This window comes from Zonotrichia albicollis, chromosome 17, assembly GCF_047830755.1.
Source record: "Zonotrichia albicollis isolate bZonAlb1 chromosome 17, bZonAlb1.hap1, whole genome shotgun sequence".
NCBI classification, from domain to species: domain Eukaryota; kingdom Metazoa; phylum Chordata; class Aves; order Passeriformes; family Passerellidae; genus Zonotrichia; species Zonotrichia albicollis.
In genome coordinates, this window is record NC_133835.1 from 15,630,167 (window position 1) to 15,653,419 (window position 23,253).

The 23,253-nt window shown below is 42.2% G+C and overlaps 1 protein-coding gene across 7 annotated transcripts in view; it reads left to right on the top strand.

Annotated features, from left to right (window-relative positions):
* PREX1 (phosphatidylinositol-3,4,5-trisphosphate dependent Rac exchange factor 1) overlaps nucleotides 1-23,253 on the top strand; it is a 113,361-nt gene that overhangs the window by 42,058 nt on the left and 48,050 nt on the right. For all 7 annotated transcript variants that reach the window (XM_026796433.2, XM_005492030.4, XM_005492031.4 and 4 more), the window contains exons 2-5: nucleotides 9,124-9,195; nucleotides 10,546-10,668; nucleotides 15,834-15,938; nucleotides 19,003-19,104. In XM_026796433.2, coding sequence (XP_026652234.2) covers nucleotides 9,124-9,195; nucleotides 10,546-10,668; nucleotides 15,834-15,938; nucleotides 19,003-19,104 — 402 coding nt within the window. The remainder of the gene's footprint in view (nucleotides 1-9,123; nucleotides 9,196-10,545; nucleotides 10,669-15,833; nucleotides 15,939-19,002; nucleotides 19,105-23,253) is intronic.

Here is a 23,253-nt window from a genome sequence, read left to right on the forward strand (position 1 = left end):
CAGTGAACTGATGGCAGTCAGCTGAACTGGTCTCCTTCAGTTAGGTGAGGTCCTAGGCTGTGTTGCAACTAAAGAAGAGTATTCCATGGGCTTCAGGGAACTAGATTTAATTTTAAAGTTTTCCTCTGTGTTGTCTAGTTCATGTTTAATGTATTAAGTGTATTTCCGTCACTGGAAAGAGAGTAGAAGAGGAAGAGAATCGTCTTTCTGATAGCAAAGTTCTTCAGCTTAGATTGTTATCTTGAAATATTATTTGAAGAAATTCTAATTTTTGCTGCAGTTTCATTCGTCGTCTTGATTTTACTTTTTTTGGATACCACTTGTTGTTTCTAGTCTCTCTGATGCTTTTACCTCCCTCCTCAAAAAAGAGTAGCTGTATAGAGCCTGAAACCTGATTAAACATCCCCTGGTGCTGATAGGATCTTAGTAGTTGGAATCTCTAACATAGAACAGGTTGCAATCTGCAGGCATCTCTTCACTATGAACACAGTGAATGTAAGTAATACGAGTTGAATCCTGAAAAATGCATGTGTTGTTTACTGGGCCTTTACTTCTGAAACATCTTTTGTTAAAGTACCATAAAGACTGAGTAGACACACACTTGTCCGAATTTATTTCTCTACATAAAAGTGGAATGAAGCAAACCATACTGTTCCACCAAACTTTGTCCTGAAAGCATTTTGAAGAGTGCCATGGTACAGTAAAATTTTTAAAATAATCTCATGAATGTAGAACAGGGAAAATGACTTGAAGAGGCCAGTAAAAGGGAGAATATTACAAAGGATTGAGAGAATTATGCATGTAGCTTTCTTAAGTTTCTTTTGAAAATCCAAACAAATACATTTTCTGTTGATATGTGAATGGGCTAGAATCTTCCAGGGATAGATATTCACAAAAGGGCATGCTTAAGCAAAGAGGAGAGGGTTTTTAAAGTCTACAATAATGAGATTATTCAAAGTGTTATAGAGATAACGATGTACAGGAGGGAGAGCATGAAGCGGTGTCAAGAGAAGTCAGGGTACAGGAGGTACACAGAAATTAATAGCGATGAGTCCTGAAGGATTTCAGCAGTGAGAAATACAGCTTTTGGGGCCCTGAAGTGAATTGGGATCTTCTGACCTGTCTGAGAATGCAAATATTAGCGACTGGGGGAGGAGGGACTAGCAGAGGTCAGGGCAATGATAGAGAAGAGACAATGGCCCTTCTGCAGCACCAGCCTGTCTTTCACTTCACAAAAGGTTTTTGTAATTTAAATTAAAATTGCTCCTCCTTAAGAAAGGGATCTCTCTTTGGAGTGAGAAACACTGCAACGTATTTCTCTAAGACTTCCCTTCAGTTCCACCTCCCTCCATCAGTCAAAGCATGAATTTGGTTTGACTGGCTTTTTTTGTTGCAGAATTCCAGGGTAAACAGCAGTATGCTGGAAGGGAAGCTAATGGTCCGGGATCTTTTTAGAGCGTTCTTTGTATAAGACTTTTTCTGGGAAGTGCTGCTAGATCAGCTCACTTGTGATTAGTCGCAGAATACCACCGTGCTGAGAATGTCCGTGCATGTGAATTTTGCATGTGTCAACTTGCAGTGCCCCCATGTCCCTAAGTGTCCATGAGTGGCTGAGACAGTCCTGGTTCCCTTCTAGAGACGGCTCAGTAACCCTCACTGCCCTGGAATTTGTATTTGCCGATGCAGTGAGAGGGGTACAGCAGAGGACTGTGGTCTGAGCTAAATTTGTCACCCAGAAAGAGAAAGCCTTTCTGATGGTAATTCGGCCTCTCTTCTTAAGCATCCTCCCACAGCAGTGACTCATCCTCTAAGTTGCCTGCCCATTGCTCTGTTGTAGTGGGAACCTGGATCACTAACTCAGGGAAGGCTTCAGCTTTCAGGGGGTGTGAGTAGATGAGGTGAATCCTCGCTTAAGCCCCAGAGATTTGTTGACAGAAGCCATTTTGTGCTGGACCTCTGTCAAGAAATTCAAAGTGAGGAGAAAGCAGTTGGAATGTCTAAGTCCTTAAAGCTGAAAGTCCCAGCGCTGTGCAATGCCAGTATTTTGTGATTGATTTGATGTTATAGGCAGTGTAACAACGACAGGATAGATGTAAGATAAATCAGCCAAGTGTGGTCATAACTGCAGGAATCTTAAAATTCAGGATTGGCTCAGGACAAGTCAGTTTTGGAATTATCTCAGGCATGTACTTCATATTAGCAGTAGCTGTTTCTCTTATCTAGTATTTAAAGAAATAATCAAGTTTATTTATTCAAACATTTTATTCATACACGCACTTATTAATTAATTTTAAATAGCAGAATTTCTGACTGCTCCTTTATATTTCATGTAGTATTTATCAGCATTCACCATATGGCAGACTAAGAAGTGGGAAGAAGTTTCAAGTTGCCACGATCAAGGCTTAGTTAATATTTATTGAATTGCCAGCATGAGTGGTGGTTTTGTAATGTGGGTACATGTATTTATACAATTACAAAAAATACCCATCAAAAGTATGCTTCAAGTACGCAAAGTATCTTACCCTTGCGACATATCTGAATTTTGCAACTGAAGCTGCATTTCTTTTCTGAGGGTCTTTCCCCTCACCTGAAATGGAATCTGCTTATTTTGCAGATGTTCATGCAGTCTGCTGTGGGAAGAGATGGTGCCTCCTGTAACTCCTGTGCTTTTGTGTGTGTGAAATGGTTGTGTGGCTTCTACACCTCAGATTGCCTGAGCTGTTTGCAGAGAGTATATGATACTCCATGTTGTGTGTGACTTTTTTTTCCTTTTTATTAATCACCTTGGTTAGCTAATAATTTAGTTCCTCTTCAGGGGATAGAGAAAAAAAAAAGTACCAATAAGCTTTGAGGCTTTAAAGCCAGTTTGATACACAGGAAGCCTGAAATTGGGGCAATAAAAGATATTTCTGGTGCTATTTCCTCTTACTAAACACCTCTGTCTCTCAATCAAGTACCTGTTCAGGTGTTTGCTGATGAATTAATTTGCCTGTAGAGCGCAGCTACAGGTACAGTGTTTTTGCAGTTGCTCTCTTTCACAGCTGTGGCTCTATTGTTTAGGAGAATTTTAGTATAATGAACTCATCTGATGCTTAAGTTCTTCCTTCTTCTCCAGACACTGATCATTTAAAATGTGCTTTTATAGAAATATTAATATAGCAGCCAGTAATTGAGCAGTGAGGGAATACTGGGTTTCCAGTAAGAGGTAGAGTAATAGGCTCTTTAAAAGTAGTACTGTTGCTTCAGTGTTGCTCCATTTTACATATGTAATGCTAGTAATGTCAAAGGACTGATTTCCAATACTCTAACTTAATTTCATAACTGAAAAACCTGACTCAGGCCCAGTATTCTACATTGTGTACTGGTGTTTGCCCAGGACAGCAAGAGATGTTGGAAAACCAGTCATCTGTATTTACTCAAGAATTACTTCATCTGTCTTTAAAAAGCAGCAGACTCTAGGATGGACAGCAGTAGGCGTTGGTCAGCCTGCACAGCGCTGCAGGCCATGGCAGGAGCAGCAGAACTGGAGCAGGTTCACCCCAGCTGAGGTGGTGACCCAAGGCTGTGAGCCCAGCCACACCCTTGAAGGGAAGTGCTGAAAGATTGGAATAGCCCTGTGCAGTCATTGTTATGTTACTTTGAGATTATTTATTGCATTGTCTTTCAGACCTCAGGTGAGAACTGCATTTAACATGCGGGACGGGGATGCAGGATTTTTGTTTCCTGACATTTGTGTAGAGCTTTAGCTTATGAACTGCTTATGTGATAGAAAGCAAAAGAACATGATCAAAATGACAAGGTTCAAAGCTAACAATTGAGTAATATGAGCAAGGATGCATTTGCTCTTAAAACTTGAACTTCAGCAAACACTCAATTTGTCAGACTATTTCAGTAAGGCTGAAAGGTTCCCACAGGACCTTTGAGCTGCTATCTAAAGAAATAGGGTTTTTTGGTACGGAGGCAAAGACTTCTAACAGACAAAGTTAGTGGTAACACTAATTCAAGTGATCAAAAAAAAAGAGAAATTAAAATTACGCTTGCAAGTTCTTGTTCATGTATATGCCCCCTGTGCTGTAGTTGCAAGGTAAAGATGCTAGTGATGGTCAAATGTTGGAATTTATTGTTCACGTCACCTCTTACTTTGTCACTGTGAACACATTTTCTTGGAAACAAGATATCTGCACTTGCAAGAAGCTTTAAACAATTGATGGCACAAGTGTAAAGCAATTATTAACTCTGAAAATTCTAGGCTTATTTAGATCCCTGGACCCTTGTTCTGAATCAGTCCTGATCACTAATGAATTTAATGAAATTGTCTCACTTTTCTCTTAAGTGCAATGTGGCATTCCAGTCAGCTGTTCAGGAAACAGGTTTTACAGGATTGTGCTTTAAGTTGTTCTTCTCCAGCAACATGGGGACCAGTTGCCTCACCGCTGCCTGTTTCTGTTCTCCTTTTCATTTCCCTCAGGGGCAGGCACACTTGGCCTCCCTTGCTGTTTAGTAAGAAGTCTCTTGCTATTTCTGAATGTTTGAGGAACTGTCTGCCTTAAACATGAATTATGAGAAGGGGCATGAGCAAACTGTCACTGCCTCATCCCAAGTGTTTTGCTTGTGTTACTTCTGCTACATAGAAGATGGAAAATACTGGTTTTCCCTGGTTAAGGCTACAAGCTGAGTTCTACAAGGCTCATATGAAAAGCATTTAAGTGTTATCCCAGTTGCTTCGTGTGTTTCATGTGTGCAACTGTTTCATGTGACAACAACTAACAATTACCTGATTGTTTCCTTAAAATATATTTTGTGCTTTTGTGGTTTAGAGGTGCTGCAAAGACACTCAAAACAATGATATTTCATTGAAACAGTGGATTATGAGGACTGTGAATAGAAAAAAAAAAAAAAACACTTTCATACAAAAGGGGCCATTAAAAAGTACTTATTTAATGAAATGAACTTTTATATTTGAATTTCATTCTAGATTTGTAGTATGTTTCTGTTAGTCTGTATTGGAAGGAATGTGTCCAGCATGATGTGAAGCAGAAAGGAAACATTTCACTGCTCATTCTAATTTGTCATAGATTTGCTTGAATCCTGCAGGACTTTGTACTGTAAGACAAACTGTAAATTGTGCTTATGCATGACATGAGAAGCATCAGCTGTGGCCTGCTGAGTTTGGGAATAGCAGATCTCTGGGACAACAGCTTACAGTGCACAAATAAACGTTATGTTACCACTGAATTTTAAACCAAAACAAGTTTTCTCCGGACTGTTTTCCTAATACTGAGCACATAAATATGGAAGATGGGGCCTTTACAATCTTTGTCAGCAGTATGAAAATTGATCAGCCTGGTTTCCCATTTTTTTCCCTGCCTTGTGCCATGACCTGTTCTTGTTCTGGATCCATAGGCTCTTCCAGTGCTTCTGTCTTCCTCTGCTGCCCAAACCAACAGCTTGGGTTGCTCAGACCTGGCCCAGTGTGAGCACAGTGAAGCACTGTGCAGGGGGGCAATGCAGCGTGGGGGGATAAGGAGGAAAGATGTCAGCCATCTTCTTATCTCTGCTTTTTGTGAAATTGTTATCCTTGTAAGTCCTGACCAGGGTACAATAAGAAGATAGAAGGAAGCAGAGCCTGCTTTTGTTGTCTGTTCATCAGTTTCAGCTCTTCAACAGTCTCAGTGATCTGCAGTTGGTTGTTGTTTCAGTTATACCTGATAGTTTCAGAGAAGAGGAAACCAACAGCGTGCCACAGTAGACATTTCTGCTCTTGATTGCAATGGAGAGGTGATTGTGATCATCTTGCAGTGTCCTAGGAATGATATCAGAGTCCCTAGGTCATACTTCCAAGGTCTCCTAAGAAAGCTGACCCCCATGCTTCCACATCTCCTTGGAGGCTAGTTGCTGCACAGATTGAAGGTGTTGTGGATGGAAAGGGTTATACTGTGGAGTCCCTGAAAGCTCGTTGTGAAAAGTGCCAAGGAACAGACCCCTTGAATTTATATATGACTTGTGTAGAGTGTGAAGAGGTTGGAGCAGCCAGAGAGAATGTCTCACTAACTTTAGTGACCAGACAAGCTTTCACCTTTTCAACTACTTCCTCATCTATAACAAAATATTTTGGAATGTAAATAAGATATAGGCATGAATTCATAGGATTAATTTTTTTAAAATATTCATCCACTAGCACTATCTCTCTTTTGGCATCACTTTTGTGATGTTCTGGTCCAAATAAGAATCTGATTTTCTAGCTAAATCAATAGGACTCATGAAATATCATAGCACTTCCTTCCCCCAAAAGAGTTGCATGCTACTTGTGTAATAGTTCTTGGAGTCTGTGTCACCAGGTGACTAGAGGACTAGTGCTGGTACAGATGAGCTTAGACCCTAATAAAACAAGCAGCGCAAAAAAATCACTGGAGAAGTTTGGGAAATGCTGATCTGAATGTCAGAATAACATCTCTGGGAAAAGGGTTGCTTTTTCCAAGCAGGAAGTGGTTTGGAAGAAAGTGGTGTTGCCATGTGAACGGGACATGCAGCATTATCTCCGTGAGCTGCTGTTTAATAGCTTGTGGTTTTCATACTTTTTATTTGAATGACTGTGTTGCAAAAGATTCTTCTTGCACCTTAGTAGGTATTGAAAGTTGGGGAACAAACTTGTTCTGCATCCACTAAGTTTTGTTAATTTGAGGGGAATTGCATTTCAGAAAGTAGACTTATTAAATTTGTAAGGCCAAAATATTTTGTAACTGTCTTGTTTTATTATTACTGGATAGACTGCTGTCCATGTGCATGAAGGCAAATCAGAAGCTGTAGGAGATTTGAAAGACTATCTACAAAGTTGATTGTTTCCCGTCAAGGTCTTTCATCCTTCTTCCTCTCTCTGCTTCTATGCTTTTTTTATTTTTCATTTGTTTTTCCTATCTTCTTTTCTCCCTTTCTTGTGCTCGCATCATGTGGTCTTTTCAGACAAACATCACAGAAAAGCTTTTTTTAGATTAACAGTCTCCACTTTTTTATTGAGTGGCCTGTAACAACTAATGTGATTTGCACTTCCTGTATACAGCTTTCTATTATTAGACCCTTCATACTGGGACTGACGTGCAGGTAATTATTAGTCACCAGTGGAGCTGCTAATTATGTAGATTAATTGATCATTTCAGTTGGGTTTGTTGTCTCCAAACATGTTTGTGATTAAAGCAAGGAAAATCACTGCCTGACTTACTGTTAGCGAATGAGCGTCTCTAGAGTGATGTGCCACCTTGTATGACTCAGGTGCCTGGTTACTAATGCTGAGCTCTCACACCCAGAGCTGAAGTGGGAGTGCAGCAGCTATTCCTCCTGTCATCAGGAATCATGCTGAACACTTCATCTCATGCAGTTCCTTGACTGCTGCTGAGTGCTACAGTTCCTGGCCAGATTATTGTCAGGATGAACTGGCTAGCCCTTACAAAATAACCCTTCTGTCACTAGCACGTGTCCTGTTCCTTTGATGCAGGAATCTATTCTTCAAACTTCTTAGTCCCCACAAACTCCTTTGAGTTCTCCGTATCTAGCTGGAATCTAGCCAAGATCTTTCTGTTTATCACTAGAGGAGCAATGTGGTTATGGTCCCTGAAATTTGTTCAAAAGCGGGTTGGAAATCCAGGGCTAAAAACAAATGTAGGGTCTCTGTGCTTCATTAATTAATGTCTTTTTTACTGGTACCTGCCCTGTAAAGTGTGAATGGCTGATGAATGACAGAGGGCAATGCCTTAGCTGGAACAGAGACGTGCCCCTTTTAGAGCTGAAAGCCAGAGGAACCTGTTCACTGTGTGCCAAGCAAAACACCAGAGATGAAGGCATTCCATAAGCTGTAAGTTTGGTTCAGTGGCATTGCTTCTTAACATGTTGTAAGCTGCTGCTGATACCAGCAGGCAAAAGGGGAAAAGCAAAAGAGGAATGTGCACCAGTTGACATGGACCTTGCTCAAGAATAGTTCAGCTTTTAAAGGCTTTTTGTTATCAAGCTGTAAGAAAGCTGCTTTGTGCCCTAAATAAAGACATGACCACCTTCCCCTCACTCTCTCAGGTGGGTAAGAGAAGTTCTTTCATCCTTGTTCACTGCATTCCCCAGGGCTCACTCCTTTGTATGGGAGGCAAGTTAGAAATCACTGACAGGACCAGAGAGTAAAGCTCTTTTCCCTTCTTTGCAGAGGTTATGTAGTTTATTGCAGCAGATTCTGTCCTCAGTCTCTCCTGTAGGTATTTCCATCTCTGCTGATGCCTGTGGATAGGAAAATCCCCTGCTCTCAGTTCAGGAGTGCCTTTTAGCCAGTAGTTGCTAAACCAGTGGAGTCTTGAGATGGAAATCCCATGAAGTATTCTTTTCTAAACTCTTTTTACTGAATCAAATAGGTTTGTGGGTGTGTTCAGTGCAAATGCAAGTAGGTCCTCCCAACTTCCAGTAGCCAGAGTTATGCTTTTCAGGCTGCTATTCAGATCACTGTCCATTTGTATCTGGCAGCTTTTTATTGATTTGGCTGTTAAATCCAGAGTTGTGCTGAGCTGAGAGAAGGGGAAACCCAACCTAAGTGAAAAGTTCTAGCATTGCTTTGTCTTTTTTTAACCCACTGAAATAAGGTGAACAGGACAGTGTATCACAGGCACTGTCTGGTGATTTCCATTTGCCTTCCCCGCATACTGAGACTGTTGAACTTGTCCCTAGCCCCAGCTCATGGCTCTGATGTGTCTCAGCTCTAGCAGGGTGACTGTCCCTTCCCTGTTGCTGCAGTCCCTTGCTGACACACACCTCTGTGGGCCAAGCGCGCCGCCCCAGGGACAGGGGAAACCTTCCGAGGAGCGAATGGACCCTGCTCTTGTCTACTGCAAGTAACAGATAATTAAAGCTAAAAGCTTCCACAAAGAGAAGACGTTTATTGTCAAGCAAAGCCCAACAGCTTGTGGGCAATGTCTTTGGTAGTGCCTGTGTGCAGCCTGGGGTATCTGTGCTGGGGAGCTCCTAAATGTTTACCTTCTTTCAGTCTTAAAGGTAATCAGCCAAACTGTGTGGATGGGAACCTAGAGGAAACAAAAGAGTGAAACCAAACTATTATCAAACAATTGGAACATAAATCTTCTTTTATGTCTGCAGGCATTTCTTCACCGGATCCGACAGAATGCTGTGGACAAAGCTGAGAAGTACATAACAGAGGAGAATGTTAAGGTATTTCTTCTGTCTTCCTTGTTTTCTTGGTAGGTGAAGTGATTTGCAAGGAAAGGCTAGATTCAGGGATATGAATACCAGATATCCTCTTGTCATATTGATGCTTATTATTAAGCTGATTCCCTAAGAAAGGAGCTCATGTTGATAGTTTATCTGTCAATCTGTTTGCCCGTTCTTATAGCTGTCATCTTCCAGTAATTTTTCATCTCACCAGCTAATTTTAGTAAAATTTGACAACAGTGTAGTGTTGTCAGAAATGCTAACTTTTGGCAAGATTTGTGAAATGCTGAGTAGAGTACTGAGGGGTCATTTCAATGTTTTTGAGAGGAATGGCGGGGAATCCACGGCCCTTGTCTATTTGGCTTGACAGTATTCAGTTAGCCAATTTGCATCTGCTGTTTTCTACTAATAAAAATTTGAAAGGGCTTGAGAGAAGGAGGCAAGAATTTTCCTTTGTGTTTTTGTGGAAAGGAATTGGGTTTTTGTGGGAGATTTACATATTGTGAGACCCTTGCGTGAGGAGGTTCCTGAATGAATTTTGCCCTGGCAATAGTTAAGGGACGTAGAGAACTGTGAGGTACAGGCTTCTCTAGTGCCTGTGGTCACAGGGGGTGCATGTTGTTCATTAATGTCATAAATACACGAAACACTTTCCTGTAGTTATTTGGCAAAAAATCTCACCTTGTACACATATGCACATGTGTATTCTAATCACAGGGATCATTTAACTGTCGCTATTACCTTTTAATACAAGGTTGAACAAGGGGCCTCTTCCCCTCTACATGTGCCTTTTGGTGTCACTGAGGTCAGTGAAAGGGAACTCTAAATGCTGCTCTTGAGGTTTGTGAGAAATGTACGCTATTCTGTACTCTGAGCAGTGTAAAGCTGGATCCATACAGCAGATTTTGTCTCCTATTTACAGGTACACCCTTGTGTGTGATACCTTCAAGTCCCTTTCTTACAGAAAGGGATTTCTAATGCATGGGAGGGAAAGGCAAACCACTCCCTGCTTCTGTCTCCTGCAAAATGAATTTGGCCTTGTGGTTCCATTTACCTGGATGTTCTCATAGGAAATATTCTCAAGACTTAAAAGAGGTTGTTGGTATTTATCATGCTCGGGGTCTGCAAAGATAGCCTTAATTTACAGCAGGTGTTTCAGTCGATGTAAAGATTTTTATAGGGGGCTAGGAAAGGGGCAAATACAGTGTAATTCATTCTTTACAAGTCCCTGTCTGAGCTCTGGATCCTCTCATGGTAAGTCTAGAGCTCCACAGTATTTTGGCATTAGTACGTAGCAAAAACCGCTGACATGTATTAAAAATGAGCAATGTTTTTCTCCTTATGTTTCAGATCTTATTTTCTAACATTGAAGACATTCTTGGTGTTCACAAGGAGTTCCTGGCTGCTCTGGAATTTTGTTTGCAACCAGAACCCCAGTCTCAGCATGAACTGGGAAATGTTTTCTTAAAATTTGTAAGTACAATGACTTAATGCTATCTGAAAATACAGTTTCCTGTCATAAGCTCTCCAGCCCCTTAGCAAGCCCTAATCTCTAAGGCTTGTAGCAATGCTATGACAATGTGCGTCTTGTATGAAAGTTGTAGGTAGGGTGGGAAAAAACTTGTGAATGAGGCTAGAACAATGGACACCACATCAAACTGAACTAAACAACGATGTATTTTAAGAAACTCTTCCCTTTCCTGTTGAATTTTTTCATTTTTTTCTCACCCATTTGATCACATTTTATTGCTGAGAATTTGTCTGCTTTTGTTTTAAAAGTTTCAAAAATGCAGTACAATTTCAAGTGCCTCAGAATCAGTATTCCTGCAGGTGCTTGCCTGGTATTGCAGGCAGGGGTGTGTGATGTTCATGCTCCCTGCCCAAACAGCCCTTGCAGCAGCCTGGGTGTCCGTGCAGCCCTTGCAGCAGCCTGGGTGTCCATGCAGCCCTTGCAGCAGCCTGGGTCGCGGGTTGCAGCAGCCTGGGTGTCCGTGCAGCCCTTGCGGCAGCCTGGGTGTCCGTGCAGCCCTTGCAGCAGCCTGGGTCGCGGGTTGCAGCAGCCTGGGTGTCCGTGCAGCCCTTGCAGCAGCCTGGGTCGCGGGTTGCAGCAGCCTGGGTGTCCGTGCAGCCCTTGCGGCAGCCTGGGTGTCCGTGCAGCCCTTGCAGCAGCCTGGGTCGCGGGTTGCAGCAGCCTGGGTGTCCGTGCAGCCCTTGCAGCAGCCTGGGTCGCGGGTTGCAGCAGCCTGGGTGTCCGTGCAGCCCTTGCAGCAGCCTGGGTGTCCGTGCAGCCCTTGCAGCAGCCTGGGTGTCCATGCAGCCCTTGCAGCAGCCTGGGTCGCGCGTTGCAGCAGCCGCTCGCTGCCAGCGCTGCGTGTCCCGGCGGGGCTCAGGAGCTCTTCTCACAGCACACGCTCTCACTGTTTCACCCAGGGAGACCATGGGGAACATTTCTTTAGTCTTTTGTTTGGGCGTGTTCTCTTGCAATATGCTCAGAAGTAGTGCTGGAACTCTCTCAGTGCTGCTTTTTCATTATCATCAAATCACAGTGAGTCCTGTGAGGAGCTTGCAGTGAGGAAGTGACAAAAGGCCCCTGAATCTTGAATGTATTGGTGTATCCACTGTTGTGATCACCTATCAAGGTCATTCCTCATCCTGATTAGGAGTCCAGTACTTGTCAGCAGCCGGATGTTAGCAGAGGTGCTTTTCTTTAGAAACTTGGTTTTAAAAATACTTAAAAATTTGGTGAATAGCTTGAGAATTCTTGAAGCACTGTTTTATCCAGACACTGTATTTTTCTAGTGGACCATGTTTTCTCTAAGTTTGTGTATTGTATATTCTTGTAGCAATCCCCAGATTCACCATGTGGAGTTCCATCTGGCTGCAGTTCTTGGGTCCTCTTCATAAGATTTGTGTATCCTTAATGTCCTCTAGAGTCTACATAGGCCTGACTTTTCCTGGTCTGTCTTGGCCTAGAAGAACCTTACTTGGCAACGATCCACCAGCCTTCAGAAACAGAACGCTGCTTTTATAGAATCATGGAATTGTTAAGGTTGGAAAAGACCTTTAGGACCATCAAGTCCCAGCACCACCACCATGTTTGCCATTAAACCATGTGCTCAAGTGCCAGCCACACTGACACCTTTTTTGAATACATCAAGGGATGGTAGTTGTTCTGGGCCCAGTGTTGTCCCAAGGACCTTTAGTTCAGAAGGATTCAAGTCTTGAGTAGCACCTAAAGCAAGCAAGCAGATTTTGCAAGAATTCCAAAAAAGAAATTATTGCATACTGTCTTTTTGAAGTATTATAAGAGATGATGAAATGTGCTTGCTCTGATACTCAGGTGTGAAAAATTGTTTTGCATCAGAAGACAGACATTGTCTGCCCTACTGTACTCCATTTGGTTGGGTGATCAGAAATTCATTGTCTGATGGTAGGTGCTAGAGTTTATTCTGGAGCTGCGGTGCAGTGTGGCTGCAACAGGTGGTGTAGAACATCCTTGAATACTCATTCCAAATCCAGTGTACAGCCTTAAACAAAAAGAGTATGTGAGACATGTCTCAGAAGAGGGCACATGGGCTGGCAGTGGAGTGATCACACCTTGTGAGCACCAGCTTGCTTTTGCAGGGCAGGAAAGGGTGTGACTGTGTGTGACTGAGCGTAAGGGCAGAGAATTGTCTGATCCTTTATTTCTGATATTGCCATATTGCTAGAGGTTTGGGAATGTAATAGCTAGAATCTTGTTCTAGGGAAATGTGTGTTATGATAATTTTTTGGAGAAATGTTGCATGAGTGATCAGTTTTACTGATCTAAAGTAAGTCTGTGTCATCGGAGATATTGTTACATTGAGAGTTATGTCTTCTGTTCAGGTTTTTGATGTTGACAAGGTTGGTTTCAGCCTGCTTTGAAACAAGAAAATGCCATGCCTTGTTAAAAATATGTTCAAATAAAATATTGTAGTTTTCTAAATGTCTTATTTGCTTTTTCTAGTCAAAATGGTTTTCAAATTTGCATTAATTTGTAGGCAGTACTAATGGATCTAAAATAATATGTTTGGAGAATAAACTAATGGTTAAAGACTTATTTTAACCAAACTGAGAACAGTACAGTCTTACTTCTGTCACTAAAACAGAAGGTCTAGCTGTGTATCCAGCAGATTTGCTGAGTAAGAAAGTGCCATTTTTATCTGGTCGCATCTCTGACCATAATTGCACTTTAACCTAGAGCAGCCGCAGGTTCAGAATTCCTGGGCTAACGTCTGTAATTATGTAACTGATAATTTCCTCACCAGGCTATGGGAGAACCTAGGACGGAGTATCACCCACAGAGGAAATGAAACACTTCAGACATGGAGCAATTTTAAGCATAGTTCTCATATTTGTGGGTCAATGGCATGGGGTACAGCTGGGAAAGACTTGAGGAAAGCACTCTGGTGTGTGTATAATTATTGTACTGTCTTGAGCTTTAGCAAAAGGATTTTGTCATCATATAAATATAGCCTCCTAAACTCCGGGCACTCAAAGCTGCAGTCAGAAACCTGACCAGTGACATTTTGTGTGCACTGATGTAACAGATGATTCTGTGTTAATGACTGCTGGTTTTTGTGTCAAGCATGGTACTTGTGTGCATCCAGGGAGTTGAGAAGTGAGTGGAGATGTGGGAAAAACTTCTGTGTCTGTTTTACTCTGTAACTCTCCTGTTTTTATGGTTGACAACAATCCTGTTGCCTTTTTTCTATTGTGCTGTGGACCCAGGCCTGCCTTTTCCTGCATCTGGTGGTCAGAAACTTTTGTTTCCTTGCAGCTTCCTAGTATTGCACCCCAATGCAACATGAATGGCTGCTGATGAAGGATAAAAGTCCTGAACATGTGCATTCCATCTCTTTGCACCATACCCTTTGTGGCTGTTGTTTTATTTGCTCTGTACCATTGTTCTTGTGTTTGGACATACATCTATTTATTCTCAGTTCTTTCTTTTGAAGTACAAGGAAAGAAAAAATTAATTAAACCAAACCCAAAAGCATTTTACAGATTCTGAACATGTATAGCTACCATTGAACATCTGACCAGAATGTCAAATTCTCCTAAAGTAATATAAATGCAATTTCTTTCCGTTATGACAATAGCAAAGGGAATACCCAGTGACTGCAGCTGCAGTCCCTTGTTTTCCCAAACTCCTTCAGCTGGCAGTAGTTCTTTGTTTGGATCACTGTGAGTGGTCTTAAATGTACCTAGATGCTGAAAGTACCTTCAGCTGACACAGGAGGAGTGCTTGGACTCCAATCAAAACTCAAAAAAATTAACTTCAAAATTTTGGGGAGATTAAAAGGTTCAGATAGAATGTTTTCAGACCAGAATCCTGCTGTGAATGCAACAGCAAACTCTGGAAGGCATTGGCTACATGTCTTGGTGCTCTGAGAAAGCCTCACATATTACCCTGCGGAGTGCCACACTAATGCTTTGAAATTATTTTTGATCTGCAAATTAGCTTTTCTGGGTACCTCCACATGGTGCTGCATTATGGCATAGAAGCTAACCTGAACCAGGAAATAAAGTGCTATCCTGAGAAGCACTCAAAACCGATGTTTTTTGGCTTCTGAATCATTCATTTTGCCTAAAGCATAATACAATCTCATGATCCTCCTTTTATTCTGGTGAATGCAATAGTGGAAGCTCTGAATATAGCTGCTGAAAGTTCAGCCCTTCCTCCCAGCTTTGAGAGGATCAACTCGGCTCTTGCTGTATCTGCTCAGCATGGAAATAGTTGTTCCTGCTTCTTTTGTGAATCACTCCAGTGTTTCCAGATAGCTAGTGTTTGCAATGGGTTCAGCATCTCTGATCATTTTAGACAGAAGGAGTTGCACTGTGTTTGAATCTGAAGATCAGTAGAACAGAACTTGCTGACCCTGACCTACCAGCTGACCTTCATTTCTTAACAGGGGATTTCATTCCAACATGTACTGCTGGGTGTGACATGTCCCAGTGTTAGTAGCTCAATGTAATTGTGAAGCTACCCTTCCCTTCCCTTATTATCTGTAATACATTGGGTATTTGGTGTGTATTTGGTGAAATTCTTCCAGTTACAGAAACTATTATATATATCTGTTAAGTTTTGTCTGCTGCTTGTTTCAGAACACAGTAAACCAGCCAACCTACTGAGGCCTGGCTTCTCGCTGTTGAAAGGCAGGGGATTTCCAGCTGCCTGCTTTGTGTTATAGTTGCCCTCCAGATCTCAGAGCTTTTTTCAGGCCTTGCCTCTTCCACTTGGCTTTCTTCCTCCTGCAGGAGTGGTGAGCGCCCTTGCTCCTGGCTTTGTTTTGCTTCTGGCTACTTCCATCCCAAGATAGCAAAATTCCTCCTTTCAGGAAAGAATACCAATGATCTCAGTGAAGCATTAAGAGGAAAAGTGCTGAAAGTCTCAGTGCTCAGAAAAGTCTCTGTTAACTCACAACAGTAAGTCAGGAATTAGTGAGAACCTATATACATTACTCACATTAAGAGTGTCACCCACTTCCTGAAAACTCCAGTGCTAATGCCGCTTGGAGTCCACCTCTGTTTATAAATAATTTGGTAGCAGACTGCGGCAGAATAATCTCTCCAATGGTGTCTGAGTCAATAAGTCACTTTGTTTTTCCTTGCAGAAAGACAAATTCTTTGTGTATGAGGAGTACTGTAGCAACCATGAGAAGGCACTCAGACTGCTGATGGAATTGAACAAGATCCCCACAGTGAGAACATTCCTTCTGGTAAGCACTTTCTCTAGCACTCTTGACTCAATGATCTGACTTTGCCCTGTGCTCATAACAACTCTTTGCTATCCCAGGAATGCTGGGCATTTTGCAGGTATTACCCACTGCCAGGTATGGAGCACTCAGGGTGGAGGGGTACTGAAATCACTGATGACTTGAGGCACAGAACTGAGCAGTACCAGCAGGAGTGATAGCAGTGGAAACAAGGAAGATTTTCTTTTTAAAAATAACAGAAAAACAAGCACAGATGAAAGAAATAATGCAATAAGTCAGCAGCAAGACTGAGGCTAGTTCCCATTGGATTTGATCCCCTGCTCAGTTCTCTGACCAATTCACCATTTGCAGGCTAATGAAAAAAATGTGACCTGCTTCTGGCACCCTTTTCTCCATGAATCCAGTTGTGGGCATGAAATGTAATCCGGATGAATTGTTTTGAGTGCATCATTGCTGCTCAAATCAAAAGTAACCTAACTCCCATCCAAGGAGGGACTGTGGCCATATAGCCTTCAAACATGCCTTAGAGGCTGGACTGGAAGGAGAAGCAGTCAGTGGGCACTGCCTTCTACTGCTGCATTCCTTACTTTCCTTTCTTGGTTGTTTCTCTTCTTTACTTTCACCCGAATTCTGCTTGATTTTTGAATGTCTTGTGTTCTTGACCATGGATGAGTGGCATTTGTAACGGGGGTGGCACATAGGTGAGGGAATAATTTGTCGCATCAGCTTGTTTCCTAGTAAATTCTGTGAAGTGAAATGAAGACTCTTTTTCTTGCAAAGGACCTGCTTTTCTTTCTGCTCTTTTTTTTTTTTTTTGCTTCCTGTGAAAGTTCTGTTCTTTCCCAGTGTAGTACAGCGACATATAAGCATCAGTCACAAGCAGGGCCAGAGCATTCCTTTAGCCACAAGATACAGGCCGCAGAGGGAGCCTACCCTCGTGCTGTTGCGTAGGCAGAGTCACTTTGTCATGTCTGAGTTTTAATGAACCTTATTAAACCATTACTTTAAATTACTAAATGACCCTTACCTTGTTCATGAGGTTTTTTTTTGGGTGCTTCTGCTGAGGGAAACCAATGAGAAAGGTGAGGGAAGGTTCATGTAAACCATGTCCTTCCCAACATTCAGAATGTTCTCCACTTCCACTGAATTGACAAAGTTTTCTGTTCGTGTTAGAGACAGCAGCTGGCAAACTGATTACGAGGGACAACAAAGATGTCACACTGTCTACTGTGGCTTGCTGCAGCACCTGAATCCAAGAGACTTAAAATTGCAGTAAATATGGGAAGAAGGGCTGCACTGATGTGTCTGCTTAGCTGTGGTGCTGTAGTTTCTTCCAGGCGTCCCTTCCCTTCTCTGCCTCCCAAACCAGTGCTACAATGCTGCTATGCTGAGAAGGCAGCACTAAAGGACAAAGCTTTACTTGTGAAGATAGATTTGGCCCAATTGCCCCCTCACAGCTGCTGAAACATAGAATGTGAGAATGTGTCTGAAAAGTCAGTAAGTGTTAAAGGGCAGTGTTGAGCCCAGAGCTAGAGAGAGGGCTGAAAAAAGAGATGGTAAGAATTGAATCACTTGGGACTTGGAAATTGGACAGGGAGTATTGTGAGCTGGGTAGCCAATGCCACAGACCTAGAATAGCCTGGGGACAGGTTATTTTACAGACAATTGTCTCTTAAAAATACCAGTTGGGACTAAGGAGATTTAATGTATGATGCCTGTGGACATTCCTTGAAGAGAAGAATTCTGGCTACAGCCAGAAAGCTCACTAGATTTCCGAGTGTGTCTGAGCCACAGCATGCATTTCACAGGGAAAAACACTACTGGTGATGCCTCAAAGCAGGCACTTCTCAGCTGAACTGCATTTAAAGTTCAACTTCTGTGTTGACAGGACAGGTTTGCAACTGGAGTGACTTTTGGAGCAAAGTCCATATTCATGGTTGAGCATAGGAATGTGGACATAGTTTATCTGAAATAGACTTGAAGGCCACCTGAAGTTCTTACCTGTCTCTGGCAGCAACCAGTAGTAGAATCATCAGGGAATGTGTAAAAAGCTTACAGTAGGGCAGTATTGATTTGTCACAAAGATTACAGATTATTGTTACAAATTAAGGACAGTTCAAGGACTATAAGAGTTGTTTTTTTCCCACTGTCATCCCCTGTTCTTAAACTCCCCTTCTATATCAATCCTGAGAAATGAATTTCCATAAACTGTGGAGAAGTTCCATGTGTGCTGGTTAGCCAGCCAGTGTGCCCAGGCTGTTTGTCCAGCTGTGCTCAGGCATAATGTTTTGCCAGAGAAGTGGTGGATGTTATGCAGATGACTGTTGTAATCTTTGCTGCAGTCCCAGCTCTCAGGCTCTTCTCCTTTCTCTGCAGCACTCTTCTCAGGGGTTCCTCCTGGGCTCTCGACCCACCCCTATTTATCTCAGTTACCTTCACAAGCCACAGCTGCTGCCCAACTAAGGACCCTGCAGCTGCAGCTCGTTTAGAGTAACTTAGACACACATAGGTCTTACAATACAACATATATTCAGGCCCCCACAGATGACTAATTTGTTTCAATTCCAGTTCAGTTCAAACATAACAATTGGACTAAAGTTAATTACATGATTACTAGTTAGTAGGCTTTATTTTAGCCTTCAAGAGTTTTCTGGACCGACAGTATACAACTTTACATAGTGAACAAAGACAACAGGTCGTATCCGTTGTGGAGGTAAATTGGATTATTTTAAGTAATGGTCCATCTAGGTTTGCTGTTTGCCATCATATTGTTAGAATAGTTTTTGAGTCACCAGCTGTGTAGTATTTCTCTGAGAAGATACTATTCTGCGCAGCCATTGTTATCCACTGCAGAGTTTCTTTTGCTGATGCCTGCAGAACTTTGCAGACTTGATGGTCGTATGTCAGACTTGATGACTGTATAGTGAGTGAAATGCCATTTCCTGTACCTTAGGTATGGTAAAGTGCTTTCTCACCATAAGGCATGTTTTAGAAATACAAAATTGTGTCAAAAATCATCTGAAAGCTTTGTGTCTGAGGTAACATTTGTTTCTTTTTTTGATTATAGGGTTGCATGCTCTTGGGAGGCAGAAAGACTACAGACATTCCGCTAGAGGGTTATCTGCTGACTCCAATTCAGAGAATTTGCAAATATCCTCTTCTGCTCAAGGTAAACCAGAGAAAGTATTTCTTGAGATGATCGTTTTATTCTTGGAGTGATTCTGCTTTTTTTTTAGCCCTGACTTTTGTTGCCACTATTGCTTTCCTGATTTACACTTCTGAAAGTTGGATTTTCTCTGAAGAAAATTGCTTTTTATGGGTACGGGCAAAAAGCTCCCTGATGCTGGCAGGCTGCTAAATCCTGTTATGGTCTGGGTAGAGCAGACAGGGTGACTTACTAACTAACCAAAGCCTTTTGACTTCAGTGCTCTTCAGATGTTTATTGAGGCTTGTGCAGGCTATTTGAGCCACTTCCTGTAAAACTGAGTTCAGCTAGAATTGTGCCTGTGTTCTGAGGGACTGGATGGCTCTGGGGACCCATGATGGGTTATATTTCTCCTGACAAGGTCTCTAGTTTGATGGTGAGCAGGTCAGTAATGATCAAAATCCTGTATCTTCGGACAGCTGTTTGGCAGTTTGTTTGAAAACTCTTTGGTTGTCTCAGACGAGTTCCCAATGCGGAGGTGTCAATCCAGAAATGACGATGGTATGTGGCACTAATTGGCCCCCTTGCTAATATTCTTGCCAGAGAAGATAAAGCATAAAGGACCTGAAAAGAGCTAACTTGCCTCTCATCCCTCCTGGTCAGGGCTGGGTCACCTGCCTGGTGGGGACAAGAAGAGGGAAAAGGAGAAAGCAGTTTCTGGGAGAGCTTGCATCCCAGTGGCCTGGTAGATACTCTGTGGCTAACAGTCATCAATCTTCCATGATGTCAGTCTCTTCCTCAGCTAGAGCCACACTGTGTTTACTAATAGAAAAGTAATTAAAAAAAAACTAGAAATACTTTCCTTCACATTTTGAAAGAAAAGTCCCTTTATGAGTTCTGGAAGAAAGTAAGAATTCTCTGATGAATGTATGTCAAAACTCCTGCGGACCAAACATCCTTTCTTTGAAAGCCGAAGCCAATACCACCAAGATGAAGACTGAAACAGAGTTTCTTGCTTTCTAGCCACAGTGGGGTAAAGATGAATTTTCCCTACCTGTGCCTACGCTTGGTCCTGGGGGTGCTGACCCAGACCCATGTGTACCTGTTGAACAAACAGCTTTGCAGGGAGGGGCTGTGATGGGGCATCTTGTGGGGCTGCATTCCATTTTGCTATGGATTTCTTCTTGTACACAGGCTGATAAAGATCACACACTAGTTGAAACTTCCTGGATAGGAAATAAAAGTTTTAAGAAAAAGCAAAGAAGAATTAAGTGTTCAATAGGCAACAAATCTGTCTCAGTCAGTGAAACAATACCATAACATTAGGAGTTGTTCAGCTCAGAAAATATCAGTGACCATTATAAAGTGTGATTGATTCTGATTCTCAAAGATAGTGAATTCATAGCAAATAAGTTGTGTCCCATTCAAGAGTTATTTGATAGTTGCTAGCATAAATTACCAGAGCAGACACAAATGTCTCAGACATGAGAACACTTAAGGGAAAACACAGCCAGATTTTATTTATGCTGACCAGGAAAATGCAGCTCTCCAAGCAAGGGATGAAAAGAGATAGATTTAAAAATAGCGCAACCTTCAAATTAAGTGTTTGCTCTCCCTTTGCTCCTGAACTTCAGTTATGGCTCCTGAAATAGCTCTTTTGTATTCATGGGGATTGGATCTTGCTTTATCTAATTCCCAGGGCAAACAGATACTATTGTAATCTAGTTGATGAGAAGAGTCTTAGACCAAAGCTAGCCTACTTTCCTCTTTTACTTTGTTTTCGGCAAGAGTTTGTGAACATCCAGATTATCTGGTAACTTTGATATGACCTTGTCTAATGTAAGTATTTAATGTAGCCGAGTAGGTGGGTTTGATAAAGCTAGTATGCACAAGGTAATTCAGACTCGATTGTGTTTGAAAGTAAACTGAAGTAGTAAGGTAAGGCACATATTTTAAATACTGTAACAACTTAATAACATATATGTGTGTTCTTCTTCAAAACAATAAAATCTGTCATGGAGTTGATTTGAGTTACTTAATTAGGAATAATACACTAGAATATCTCCAAGTACTGATCCACTGTAAGCTTTGCAGTAATTTCCAATGAAATATATCATCCTGCAACACGTGACCTTATGTTTTCTCATGCTCTGATGAAGCTGTTTGGGTTTTTTAAACTAACATATGATGGAGACATAACAATGATCCAGATGATGGTGGCCAATATGTTTCAATTTTATTTATAGTTTCCCATTTTTTGTGACACAAACTTTGCAGCTTTGAAGTGCCTGACTGTAAACAGGTTTTTGGGTGGATTTTTCAGTTTGGGGATTTTTTCTGGGGAGAAGGGGGAGAGGGTGGGATCTTCTTGTGTGGGTGGGGTTTGTTGGGGTTTTTTTGATTGGGGTTGTGGGCTTGAGTTTTACAATTTTTGTTGCTTTTTCTCTGTCTAGTTTGCAAGCCTTTTGTGTGGTTTGAAGGATGGGACTCAAACTTAGCTATGGCACTTCATAATCTCTGCACAAATAGAGAAATAGCAATATTAGTATTTGTGCCCCAATGCAGTTCTTGTCTGCTTCAGACAACATACAAGAAAATTAGTGTAGAATTTATCAGTCAGTAAATTAGTTCCTATAACTGAGAAAGGGGCTTGGACTAGACTGGAGCAAAATGAAACTGTTGGCTGTGATGGGCATTGGTTTTTGGGAAGAAGGAAGGTAGCAGAGATGAAGGACACACAGCACGAGTGGGTGGCTGGAGAACTCTCGGGCTGTCTCTCTGCCCCGAGATGTGTGGGATGGTTCTGAGGCAGCCCGCGCTTTCGAAGAATGAGTCTGGACTCTTCGCTTTTTTGGTCTTCAGGTTATTTATTATTTCTTATCTACAAAAATTTTCTTTTTGCCCAGCTGAGATCTGCTCAGCAAGGCAGCCACAGGCACTCTGACCGCCCCTGAGGTGGTGTCATCTTTTTATACTACAAACTACATATAACATATTTACTTTTGATTCCCAATACCTATCACCTATGTTAGACAGTGCACTTCTATTCTAAACCAATCCCCAAGTGCTAACATCACAGCAGAAAATGGAGAACAGGAGGAAGAAGAGGGACTAGACATGCCCTGATTCCTCCATCTTGTCCCCATAACCCCCATTCCAATAAATCCTAAAACCTACATTTTCACCCTGTGAACACCTTGTTTTTATACCATTCAAACCTGTGTGGCTTTCACATCCCCATGCCAAGCTGGCAATTCGTTGGAAGGGTCAAAATCAAGCCACCAGGTGTTCCGGGCAGAATGCCAGGGTCTCCGAGCCCCCCGATGGGAACATCAGCAGCTCTGGACATCCGGAGGGATGTGCTGAGTTCCCACGGAGAACTTGCCGAGCAGAGCTTCTAACATGGGGCTGGGGTGAAGGCAGCTCTGTCTCGCCTGTTCTAATTGTGGGATTCTATTAACTAATCTCAACTCTACTGCTTAAGAGTAGAAGCAGCTGTTGTGTAAACCAGTCTCTGAACAAAAATAGTCTTTTCCCCTTAATAAAGAGCATTTCTGTCAGCAAGAAGCAAACCCTGGGGCAGTGGTAATCATGAGTTAATCACACCATCGTGTGGGGATTAGGCACAGTCACTTCTGTCTCCTTCCTCTGGCACAGGAGGAATGCACAGCACATGACGGCCGCACCCTGCTGCTCTTGGGAGCCCAGAGCCCTCAGGGCTTGGACCTTGCCTGGGGTCTGGTCTGCTGACGATTTGCTCAGACTCCAGCCAGAAATGCACATTCCACCTTAATCCTTTAAAAATATCTGAGGGCATACAACTCCATGGGCAATTAGGACAGTAGTTATGTATTGCTTCATGTGGAGAAGAGTTTTTCTGGCCCTGGGAGGGGCAGAAAAACCTGTATGCAGAGAGGAGTCACCAGAGTCAGAATCCCCTGGAAAGGAGAGCCCAGCAGTGAGGCATACACAGGCCTTCATGAATCACTGCCTGCACTTGGAAAAGGAAAGATGGGAAGCCACTGGTGGGAATACAGAACAGGATGAAGGAAACTTACCTTATTGCCTCCCTCACCTCTCCATTGCTCTTGTAGCTGTTCAAGAAACAGAATCTTCTATTTGGCCGTAATTAAATATGATTGTCTTTGGAGAATTGGCTTTTTCTCTCCCCCT